General features: G+C 38.5%; 1 protein-coding gene across 2 annotated transcripts in view; it reads left to right on the top strand.

Moving 5' to 3' along the window:
- coro7 (coronin 7) overlaps positions 1–12,509 on the top strand; it is a 173,048-nt gene that overhangs the window by 62,924 nt on the left and 97,615 nt on the right. For both annotated transcript variants that reach the window (XM_067422754.1, XM_067422737.1), the window contains exons 8-9: positions 8,570–8,653; positions 9,420–9,502. In XM_067422754.1, the coding sequence (XP_067278855.1) occupies positions 8,570–8,653; positions 9,420–9,502 (167 nt within the window). The remainder of the gene's footprint in view (positions 1–8,569; positions 8,654–9,419; positions 9,503–12,509) is intronic.

Genomic DNA, 12,509 nt, shown 5'->3' with positions numbered 1-12,509 from the left:
TACGTCGTTGCAGGTCGTACGGAGGCCTGGCCACAGCAAGTTCACAGAGGGAGGACGAAAAGGACTAAAGGGAAAGGAGGGGTAGTGGAGAGAGAAAGAAAGGTTGAGAGTTCACAAAGACTGATGGATGTGTGTGTTCTCAGCCATCTATCTGCATACGACAGGCTTAGATCACAGACTAGGGACTCCTGCCTCGTCTTTTGTCTTCATCTGTTGTTCCTTCTCACTTTCTTCCACCTGTGATTTGTTGCTCTTTGGGGCTCATACTCATATTCTCAGTAAGAATGCAGTGATTTTAAAAGTCTGTCTGATAACTGAAAAATAGCAGATATTAAGTGAATTTTAATGCAACATTATAAAATTGAATTCCTATTAATACGTGCTGTTTAAATAAATAAATAAATAAATATATATATTTATTGGTGCTCTAATCACTTCCATGGCCACGTGTATAAGATGAAGCACCAAAGCATGTAGGCACTTCTACAAACATTTGTGAAAGAATAAGTCGCTCTCAGGAGCTCAAGTGAATTCAAGTCCATTCATGAAATTTCCTGACTACTAAATATTCCACGGTCAACAGTTAGTGGTATTATAACAAAGTGGAAGCAATTGGGAAGAACAGCAATGGAATGGGTTTCCATGACTGAGCAGCAGCATCCAAGCCTTACATCACCAAGTGCAATGTAAAGCGTCGGATGCAGTGGTGTAAAGCACACCACCACTGGACTAGTGACAAATCATGCTTCTCTGTCTGGCAATCCGGTGGACGAGTCTGGGTTTGGCTGTTTCCAGGAGAACGGTACTTGCCTGACTGCATTGTGCCAAGTGTAAAGTTTGGTGGAGGGGGGATTATGTTTTGGGGTTGTTTTTCAATAGTTGGGCTTGGCCCTTTTGTTCCAGTGAAAGGAACTAAATGATTCAGCATACTAAGACATTTTGGACAATTTCATGCTCCCAACTTTGTAGGAACAGTTTGGGGATGGCCTCTTCCTGTTCCAACATGACTGCACATCAGTGCACAAAGCAAGGTCCATAAAGACATGGATGAGCGAGTTTGGTGTCGAAGGAACTTGACTGGCCTGCACAGAGTCCTGGCCTTAACCCGATAGAACACATTTGGCATAAATAAGAGCGGAGACTGTGAACCAGGCCTTCTCGTCCAACATCAGCGCCTGACCTTAAAAATACCCTTATAGAGGAATGGTTTAGAAGAAATATTATATTATTATTTCTTCTAGACCATTCTGCTAGAAGAATATTTGTGAGGACAGGCTCTCTCTCTCTCTCTCTCTCTCTCTCTCTCTCTCTCTCTCTCTCTCTCTCTCTCTCTCTCTCTCTCTCTTCTACTTATAATTATTAACATGATAAGATTACATTTAACGGGTTTATTAAATTGGTGTTTTTAAAGATTAACTTTAAAGGAACACTCCACCATGTTTAGAAATAGATCTTATTCAACTTCCTACATTTAGATATGTGGGCAAATGCATTTTTGTCTCAGTGCTGCATTGTTTTAGTTTGGCAGGGTTGCCGCTAGCTTAGCTTAGCATAATGAATGGAATCCTATGTTGCCAGCTAGCATGTCCCGAATAAAAGTGATCAAAAAACAAACACCTAATTACTTCTTGTGGCCTGTGTATTCACATCGAGTACAAATAGCGATGCAGATTTAGACTAGGCGATTTCCTAGGCAGATAATGACTTGGGACTGTATGGGGAAGCACAGATGAAGCACTGCTACTTGGGCGCAGAGATATCACAGTTCTCATCCTCACGTCCTCTGACTGTTGAGCGATCGCAATGTGTCACGTGATATCTCTGCGCTCGGGTAGCAGTGCTTTGCCTGTGCTTCCCCTGTGCTTTCTTAAGTGAGTATTAGATGATGGCAATAGAAGCAATCATGCCTAATGAAATATCCAATATTGACTGGTATAATAAATTAAATGATCTCTTATATTTCCAGAAAACTGATATGATACTGCATATGCTGTGCGTCCCTAATTCTTACAGCTCACAATGCATCGCCAGTTAAACAAAGTGCTAAGCGCATCTTGTGTATCAAGCAATAAAAAAAGTCCTATCAATTGTTCATTGTGAGCGATTACAAATCTGACCTATGTTCTGGGATTCTTTCCCTGCACGTCCTCTACCCCGAGGATGAAGATGTTTGGTCCTCATCCAGCAAACATATTTCTTCCTGGATGTGAACCAAAGACCGCCATACCTTTCAGATGAAGTTCGATAGAGCACAATATGGCCCGAGAGCTACGTCCCCCCTGAGGGATATATATTCAGAGATGTCCGTGCATGAGCGCTCGGTGAGAGTGGTTTTATGCGCTGGGCGTGTGAACAGTTGATAAATGCCTCGGCGCTGGTCGCCTGTGAACTCCAGACCACATCCAGGAAGGAATGCCATTCCACCAAGAGGCAGAAAGACTCAGGGCGTTTCGCACTAGAGCTTTTGGTGTGGACCAGAGTCCATTTGACGTCAGAGCTTTGATTGTTTAGTTGGCGTGAAGTTTTCTGAACCACACCTGAGTCTGCTTGAGAACAAGTTGGGGTATGGGAACATTCTTGCCTAAATTGCACAAGTTAACCTTATTGAAGTTGTATAATTTGGCAATTAGATTATATTAAATGTTATAATCTAGCTCGTCTTTGCAGGACCCATAATTGTCTTTGGTGAGCAGCCTCCATGTATCGCATCTGATGCAATGAATCCTCTGCACATGCAACTGTTTGTGTAAAGTTTTGGTAAAATCAAATACCCATTAGTAAAGTATATATATTTTTTGGAGTCTTCTTTTCTTAAAGGGTTAGTTCACCCAAAAATAAAAATTTTGAGAGATTTATGTTCCGCCATTAACAGCAATGCAACTACTGTTTTGATGGATCATAAAAAGGTATTCATGTGCAGCGTAACATTAGAATGAAACTTATTGGTTCTTGATAAAGCTCAAATGTGCAGCGTAACATGAGAATGAACCTCATTGGTTCTTGATGAAGCTCAAACGTGCAGCGTAACATGCGAATGAACCTCATTGGTTCTTGATGAAGCTCAAACGTGCTGCGTAACATGAGAATGAACCTCATTGGTTCTTGATGAAGCTCAAACGTGCAGCGTAACATGAGAATGAACCTCATTGGTTCTTGATGAAGCTCAAATGTGCAGCGTAACATGAGAATGAACCTCATTGGTTCTTGATGAAGCTCAAATGTGCAGCGTAACATGAGAATGAACCTCATCGGTTCTTGATGAAGCTCAAACGTGCAGCGTAACATGAGAATGAATCTCATTGGTTCTTGATGAAGCTCAAATGTGCTGCGTAACATGAGAATGAACCTCATTGGTTCTTGATGAAGCTCAAACGTGCAGCGTAACAGGAGAATGAACCTCATTGGTTCTTGATGAAGCTCAAACGTGCAGCGTAACATGAGAATGAACCTCATTGGTTCTTGCTGAAGCTCAAACGTGCTTCATAACACAATAATGAACCTCATTGTTTCAGAGCAGACTATTCAGTTGCTCAGTTCAATTGCCTGCTCAGTTCACATGAATTAGTTTTACGATCTCTTTATGAACTTTTTGAAGAGCCAAAGTGTCAGTTGTGTAATTGTCAGAGAGACTGAAATTCCATTAAAAAGGTTTTCCTTTGTGTTACGAAGATAAATGAAAGTCTTGTGGGTTTAAAACGATAACAGGGTGAGTAATTAATGACAGAATATTTATTTTTGGGTGAACTAACCCTTTAAGTTGTTGCCTATCTTGTTATTCTGTGATGCACATTACATTGGATTAGAGCCAAATATGTGAACTAAGCAGTCAAAGTGATCCTGTCTTTTGAAGTCTAACATTACTGAGTCCTTTGTCCAGTTCAGTTTTCCAGAATTGTTCAGGTCAGAATGACCGAAGCTAGAGGAAATTGTTATTAGTGTGTGAATGTGTGTGGCGAGACCCCTCCTAAACTAGAGCGAATGGAGATAAGATTCCATTCTGATGAAGTCAATAACTGCTTTCATCCAAACTCAGACGTTCTCCTCCACGCCCAAACTCACTCTAGTCACTCTTCAACCTCTCCGATCAATACTCCTGCTTCAAAAACAATGAGTTAATGTTAATGTCAGTGATCACGTCTGACTTTATCTGCTTGTTTTTCTTTTACAGTATGTTTTAAGGTGTTTTGTTGAGGAAAACCTTTATACAGGTCCTTCTCAAAAAAGTTGCATATTCATTATTTGAATATGTGAGAAAGTTCATTATTTTCCATAATGTAATGATACAAATTAAACTTTCATATATTTTAGATTCATTGCACACCAACTGAAATATTTCAGGTCTTTTATTGTTTTAATACTGATGATTTTGGCATACAGCTCATGAAAACCCAAAATTCCTATCTCAAAAAATTAGCTTATTTCATCCGACCAATAAAAGAAAAGTGTTTTTATTACAAAAAAAGTCAACCTTCCAATAATTATGTTCAGTCATGCACTCAATACTTGGTCAGGAATCCTTTTGCAGAAATGACTGCTTCAGTGCGGTGTGGCATGGAGGCGATCAGCCTGTGGCACTGCTGAGGTGTTATGGAGGCCCAGGATGCTTCGATAGCGGCCTTAAGCTCATCCAGAGTGATGGGTCTTGCGTCTCTCAACTTTCTCTTCACAATATCCCACAGATTCTCTATGGGGTTCAGGTCAGGACAGTTAGCAGGCCAATTGAGCACAGTAATACCATGGTCAGTAAACCATTTACCAGTGGTTTTGGCACTCTGAGCAGGTGCCAGGTCGTGCTGAAAAACCCAAATCTTCATCTCCATAAAGCTTTTCAGCAGATAGAAGAATGAAGTGCTCCAAAATCTCCTTATAGCTAGTTGCATTGACCCTGCCCTTGATAAAACACAGTGGACCAACACCAGCAGCTGACATGGCACCCCAGACCATCACTGACTGTGGGTACTTGACACTGGACTTCAGGCATTTCCTTCTCCCCAGTCTTCCTCCAGACTCTGGCACCTTGATTTCCGAATGACATGCAAAATTTGCTTTCATCCGAAAAAAGTACTTTGGACCACTGAGCAACAGTCCAGTGCTGCTTCTCTGTAGCCCGAAGTGTCTTGACCTGGGGAATGCGGCACCTGTAGCCCATTTCCTGCACAAGCCTGAGCACGGTGGCTCTGGATGTTTCTACTCCAGACTCAGTCCACTGCTTCCGCAGGTCCCCAAGGTCTGGAATCAGTCCTTCTCCACAATCTTCCTCAGGGTCGGTCACCTCTTCTCGTTGGGCAGCGTTTTTTGCCACACTTTTTCCTTCCCACAGACTTCCCACTGAGGTGCCTTGATACAGCACTCTGGGAACAGCCTATTCGTTCAGAAATTTCTTTCTGTGTCTTACCCTCTCGCTTGAGGGTGTCAATGATGGCCTTCTGGACAGCAGTCAGGTCGGCAGTCTTACCCATGATTGCGGTTTTGAGTAATGAACCAGGCTGGGAGTTTTTAAAAGGTGATCAGGTAATAGATGATTTCTTCAAGAGAATATCTCACCATAAAAAAATTATTCTCCACCAATCTGCTCTTAAAGCCTTGTTTTAGTAAGAGGTTTGAACTTTTCTTTTGTTTCTGTCTTTTATAACTTTCTTCCACTTTCGATCTCAACCAGTTGCCATATATTTATGTTTGAGTGTGTGTGAACCCTCCATCACGGCTGTTTCTCAGGGATTCCTGCTCTCATCTGCATTTGTTTTTCTCTTCTCACCTCACATCTCTCTCTGTTCTGTTGGTGTCAGCTGGTGTGGATCGTCCTACTCTGAAGTGCACTGACAGTAGATCCGCATCACGGTTGCTATTCCACACCGATATCTCCTCAGACACCTGTACAAAACATTGAGTGATTTGTGATGTGAGAACTAGACTGTGGCAAATTGAGCTTTGGTTTGGGGTCACAGCTCTGGCGTCGATGCATGTTTGCGAATGTCCACATAAGTTGTTTGTTCTGGGTCCCCGTGGAATGACTGCCCGTCTGAGATAATGAATCACTAGCTGATGGTGACTGAGATGAAGCATCCAACAGCACGATAGCAAATGGATGTGATTTTTGTCTCTCTGTTCTTCTTTTATCTTTGTTCCTGGCAAACATTTATGTTCTTTTTATAGTATTTCCCACCATGCTCCATTTGTACAGTGTTGTTTTTCCATAAGTTCACAGATATGCAGGCTTGATGTGTGTCGTTTACATGAAAACATTACATTACAGTATCCTGCTGAAAAGACCAGCATGGCTCCATATATATATATATATAAGAGAGAGAGAGAGAGAGAGAGCGCAAAGCCTAAAGATATCAGGAAAATGCAATTTGAATATACTATGAATATTCGTCTATTTTTTGTATGTTTTCAAAACATTTAATTCATTATTTCTTTTATTTATTCATTAATTTATGCCTTTGTTTATTGATGTTTTCATTCATTCATTTGTTTGTTTACCCATTCGTTCATATAAAATTACCCGCATGCATTCATTTATTCATTCATTCATGCCTTCATTCATTTATGTCTTTATTCATTCTTTCATTCACTTATTAATTAATTCCATCATTCATTTTAATTCACACATTCCTTTATTTGTTTATTCATTCATTTATAAATATTGTCATGCATTCATTCATTTATATATTAATTTATGTATGCATTCATTCATGCCTTCATTCATATTTATGCATTTATATACTCATCCATTCATTCATGTTAAAATGCCCAACTACAGCTGAATAAAACATGTTTACAGCCTGGTACAATTTTGTGATTTTGGTCTATACGGCTCATTTTGCCCTTCATGACAACTGTGAGGAGGTTGAATTTTTGAACTCATTCATTTCATTATATAAAGCCTTAAAGTTCTGCATAATTAAGAACGTGGCCACTTTGAGTGACAGGTGGATTGCCGTTTGTCTGCTGTCTGTTAGTCATCACATCACCTCAGCTCCGCCCACATTCCGCCTCTTTTCCCGGGAGTGACTTGCGGTGACACTCTGCCAAGATGGCAGTGGTCGACTTTGCGCTTCAAAAACGCACTTCCGAAACTTATGGGTGACATCACAGACACTACGTCCATATTTCTTTACAGTCTATGATTCATACATGCATTCATATATTCATTCAGTCATGCATTCATTTGTTCCCGTCTTCATTCCTTCATTGATTTATACATTTCATTCTTTTATTCATTTATTCATGGCTTCATGCCTTTCATTCATTCATTCATTCATTCATTCATTCATTCATTCATTCATTCATTCATTCATTCATTCATTCATTCATTCATTCATTCATGTTTCCAAAATACAAATTTTGATCTCAGTGAACATGTAAATGATTTCTACAACTTGACCTGTTTATCTCAGAAAGAACGTTGCTGGTAAAAAGTATATGAATGAATGAATGAATGAATGAATGAATGAATGAATGAATGAATGAATTTTTTTATTTAAGTGTCATTCACTCATGGTGCCCAGCGTACAGGGCGTATATGATACAATCCAATCATTAGGAAAGATGGCCATCAAAATTTTATTATAAACATACGATAAAACTATAATAAGCCACAACATCCTGACAGAATCACAACTAAATTACCTCCTGTCAGGGTACAAAGTCTTTTGTCGTAATGTCCATGCCTTCTCAACAAAGGTTGCCATACAAAAAAATGCATTTTCAAATAACCAAAACATAATTTCACTTTCGGGCAAGCAAATATTATACAAACCAATTCTTAAATTATTATACAGTGGGCAATGAAACATAAAATTAAATTCATCCTCCACGACACATACATCACATACAGAACATAACCTGTCCTCCTCTGGGACTTCTTTAAAGCGCCCCACTTCCACCTCTAGGGGCAGCACACCAGCTCTGAGCTGAGCACATAGAGACCTCTGTCTTCTTTTCAAATGATATTTGACATATAGTATAACTGCATTGATCCACCATCTTTATCAGCACTAAACCAGCCTGGAAATTCAAGCTGGTCCCTTGGCTTTTGACCATTCTAAGTTAATGTCTTAGTTGTGCAGAAATAGCACAGTGCCTTCAGAAATCTCTGTGTCAATCGCAGTCAAACATCTATTCCCAGCGTTTGAACTGTTTTGCTGCTAGTGATTATGACGGCGTTGTTTCAGAAGCATCTTTATGATCTCAGAGTCATTTAGCCGTCTGTCATTCACATCACAGACAAGCCCTGATCTGCCCACTATCACACAAAGGCATCTTTAAAGGACAGGAAGAAGAGGTTGTTTTAGGTGTCAATCGTTCAGTCATCGGGGTTCACTGCAGACCGCTGTCGGACATTTGCTTTCAACGCTGTCCTTTCATCTCAACCCCCAGTCTGTCAGAACCTGCTTATCTATACGATAAAGCAGTTTATTCATACTTGCATTTTAAGTTTAGCAAGGGTAATTTTGGATTCTGGCTAACAGCATGTGCCCTATTTTATGAATATGTTATGCTTTAGTTATTAGAATACAAAAAAAAAATTGTGTTTTGTCTCATGTGTCTGTCTGTGTCTTTACAGTGTGTCCAGGGTCATCAGGCTAATAGAGACTCTCGTGTACTTTGGGTCAGAGATGACAACTTGCTCACTACTGGCTTTAACCAGGTAATTTTAAAGTTTTCTATATACTTAAATGTAACTTACAGTTAAAAAAAAGAAAGTTAACTATGTTTGATGTAGATTAATTACTGATTTATTATGTACCTATTTCTTGTCCAAACACTGTAAAAAAACATTTATAAGTTGACTTATAATTTTGAGTTAATTGAAATTAAAAATTTGAGTTAATACAATGAACATTTTTGAGAATCGACAACCTTTATTCAAATATTATTAAAAGATTTTGTAAGCATATTGGGTAATTGTGTGTTTTATTTGTGATGGCGCAGTGAAACATGCCCAATTGATTTATCAAATTTTATGTGGTTCAGATACAGTAATATTTTGAGTTTCTATTTATTAAACAAATTTCCTTCATTGTATCAACTCAAATTTTTAATTTCAATAAACTCAAAATGTTAAGGCAATCAGGTTACTTACTTTGTTTAAGTTAAACCAACAAAAAAGTAATTACAATTAGTGTTAATAATTAGAATATAGCCCTGAATTTACAGACAGGGGTAGACTAAGATAGGATTAGGCCTTAGTTAGGCCTAATTAGGACATTTAAATAACTTTTATAAGCATGCGTTATAACATCTGGTGTGCATCTTGTGACAAAACAATGCTACTGACATATTTTAAGATAAATCAGTGTGAGATTCTTTCAGTTAAACATACACACAGCTCAAACATACATTTAAGTCTAGGGCTATCTTATGTCTTGTCTGTTAAACTGGGGGATAATGTGTAAATGCCTCTGTGTTTCCAGGTGAGGCAGCAGGAAGTGAGACTCTGGGACAGCAGGAAGCTGACCTCCTCTCTCAGCTCGCTCTCTTTGGCCACCTCCAATGCGTAAGTCAAAGCACAAAAGTCAAAATTAGTGTGGCTGGATTTTAACAGCTCTTTTGTGGTTGGTGTGGGCAGAAGTGGTGTAATCTGCAGGTGCATAAATGCGTGTGTTGGACAAAACAAAAGCCTTGTCTTTGAGAGTATCGGACCACTTTTACATGCACAAAGTTTATTGATCCTTTATTATGGAAAAAGGTTTACGTGCTCCATGGCTATTGTAATATTTGCTTTTATCCAGCAAGGACACAATAAATTGATCAAAAGTGACAGTAACGACATTTATAATGTTAATAAATGCAGTTCTTTTGAATTCTTGCACAAAAATATGAATATCTTACAGACCACAAACTCTTTAACAGCAGTGCATGACGAATTCACAGTCGTAATATGACCAAATATATAGTTAAAAAAGTAATATAATTAAGTACAATTTATATAATTGATTTAGGAATATTCTTGTGCATGTGAATGCGGTCTTTGAAAGAGCTGGTTCAGGAAACAGAAGGCATGCTAGTTTCTGTGTCGTGTCAGAGCTTGAGTTTATTTTTGAAGTGTGGCTGTACGCTGTGATTCTGATGGCAGCGGTCCAGTCAGGGAAAACAGGCGGGCAGCACTCGTGGCCTTCAGCGCTGTGTATACAGAAGGAGCCTGCAGGGGCTGCCCAATGAAAAGCACAGTTTATACAGGTCTATTGTGGCAGGGCTGTGGTTCCTCTCTTCTGGACAGAAGGTCAGCGTGCGTTGCGGTCCGGCGCTCCGCTCAGCCGTAGAGGTGAGCATGGAGCGAATGGAGAGGTGATTTTCCATGCACGAAGACACAGAGGTTATTCTCTAAGAGCAATGCTTTGCTTGTATGAGTTTGTGCGGTTTACACAGCAAGTCCTTAAACACCCAGCTCTCCTGGTCTGACCTTATTTCCTCCGGTCAGACGGATAACGGCCCCTCTGTGCGGCTGGCGACAAAATCCCCCTCATAAAGAAACCACTTATAGTACACGCCGTTGTAGGAGATTATGGGATCCATGAATATTTCACAGGATCACAGAAGCCCGTTTCTACAGCCAGCTTGTGTCGCCCATTGAAATGAGCTGGAAAATGTGACACAATTGAGCTGCCGCCCATCTCGAGTCGTCTGTTTCTTTTCTTGACTGGTTAGAGGTGGGATGAAGTATTTGCCATTGTTGTATTATTGGTTGACACAGGAGAGCCAGATCATATGGTGTCAAGCTGTCCGACATTCTTATATTTTCCTCGTGTCAACACCTGCATAGACAGCAGTTAATGCTTCAGTTCACTCCTAAAAAATAAAGGTTCCAGTGTCCCCTTTTCCACCAAAATGGCTCCAATAAATGTGGATGCCTAAAAACCATTCTGTTTCCACTGCAGAAAAGGCAGCTTTGGGCCTGAAAAACTAGATTGCAGCCATTACATTCAACATTTTTAACTATTTACACTGAAAATGCATGTTTAGTTGACGGATAACAACTCCAGCCAACTTAATTTAATTTAATCTGAGCATAAAGATGCTTGTTTTCAAACTCACAGATAAATGGCTCATAATGATCTTTGTTTGAGTCTTTTAAATGTTTTTCTGTTTTCTTTTTTGATGGTTCATGAAACAAAACATTTCACATGATTTTATGATGCTGTTCACTTTATTTAAGCAATTCATCTTGATTTAACACTAATATATCAGGTTTCGGGTTCAAATGCAATTGCTTCATGTTATATTGACTTAAAAACGGCTACTCTTTGACATAACTTGTTTCAATCAAGTAACCCAAACAAACAGGTCTTTCACTTCCCATCATGCTTTCCAAAGGGGCTGAATTTGGAGAGTAAATGTTTAAATAAAGTACTATTTCATGCATTTTCAACTAAATGAAAAAATTGAGTCTTTTTAATGTTTAATGTTCTGTTATGTTGATATTTAAAGGTTTGTTAGTGTTTTTAGAGGTTACCATTGTGGTGAAGTGTAGAGCCTGTGCTTGGGGTGAGGACCTGTTAATAACAATTAAAGTTGTTTTAATAATAAATAAATAAAAACGACTTTGGGCATGACATGGATCATGCAACAAAACCATCTTCTAGCTTGCCAAAACGATTTTGGAAAAAGTTTTTCTTGTTAGATAACATTTGTAAATTTGTAATTAAGCTGGATTACTTATGTTTTTTGTTTGATATTCATATTGCAATAAATGAACTTAATACTTTTTGACAAAATTAAGACTGTTAACCTGATTCAGATTCAACTAAATGACACTGAATTAACCTTACGTAAAAACGTACATTTACTGAAATAAACAATATTAATTCAAATCAACATCACCCAGTTACGTGGAACCTGTTGACTTAAAAAAATTAAGTAAATCCAACGTATTATTTTGTGTGTGTGTGTGTGTGTGTGTGTGTGTATAACTGCCCTCGTACAGCATTTTAAGTTTATTTTGTAGTAAAATGTGTTGTTGTTTATGATTATGTTTTTGACTAACTGTAGTTGTATTAGTTTAAGTGTAGAGTAAGTGTATGGTCACCTTTAATTATATTGTTTTGTGTCATCTGATATTTTTATATTTGAAAAAAAATATGTTTATCACTTAAACACATTTTATATTTGGTATGCACTCGCACAAAATAAAGGTTCCAAAAGGGTTTTTTGCAGCAATGCCATATTACCATTTTTTTTCTTAAAGAAAACCATTTTTAAAAGTTTTTAAAAGAACCATTTTTTCTTAGTGTGAAGAACCTTGTTCCACTATAAAGAAACTTTTGTGCAATTGAAAGATTCCATGGATGTTAAAGGTTCTTCATGGAACCATCGATTCCAAAAAAGATGGCAGATTGTAATATTTGTTCTCCTTAAAATCTGCAGTAGCTTATAGCTTGTGAGGCTAAAGTTTCAAAGTAGTTCCAACATCTCAGTGTAATGTCTTTGTTTAATTTCTTGGCCCATTTTCTAAAGAGATCATTTGGCATAATCCTCACGTCTCATAACTTTTTGACGTGTATATA

Source organism: Pseudorasbora parva, chromosome 2 (assembly GCF_024679245.1).
Source record: "Pseudorasbora parva isolate DD20220531a chromosome 2, ASM2467924v1, whole genome shotgun sequence".
In the NCBI taxonomy this organism is placed as follows: Eukaryota; Metazoa; Chordata; class Actinopteri; order Cypriniformes; family Gobionidae; genus Pseudorasbora; species Pseudorasbora parva.
The sequence above is the reverse complement of the archived record's forward strand: the minus strand, read 5'-3'. Positions and strand labels throughout refer to the sequence as shown.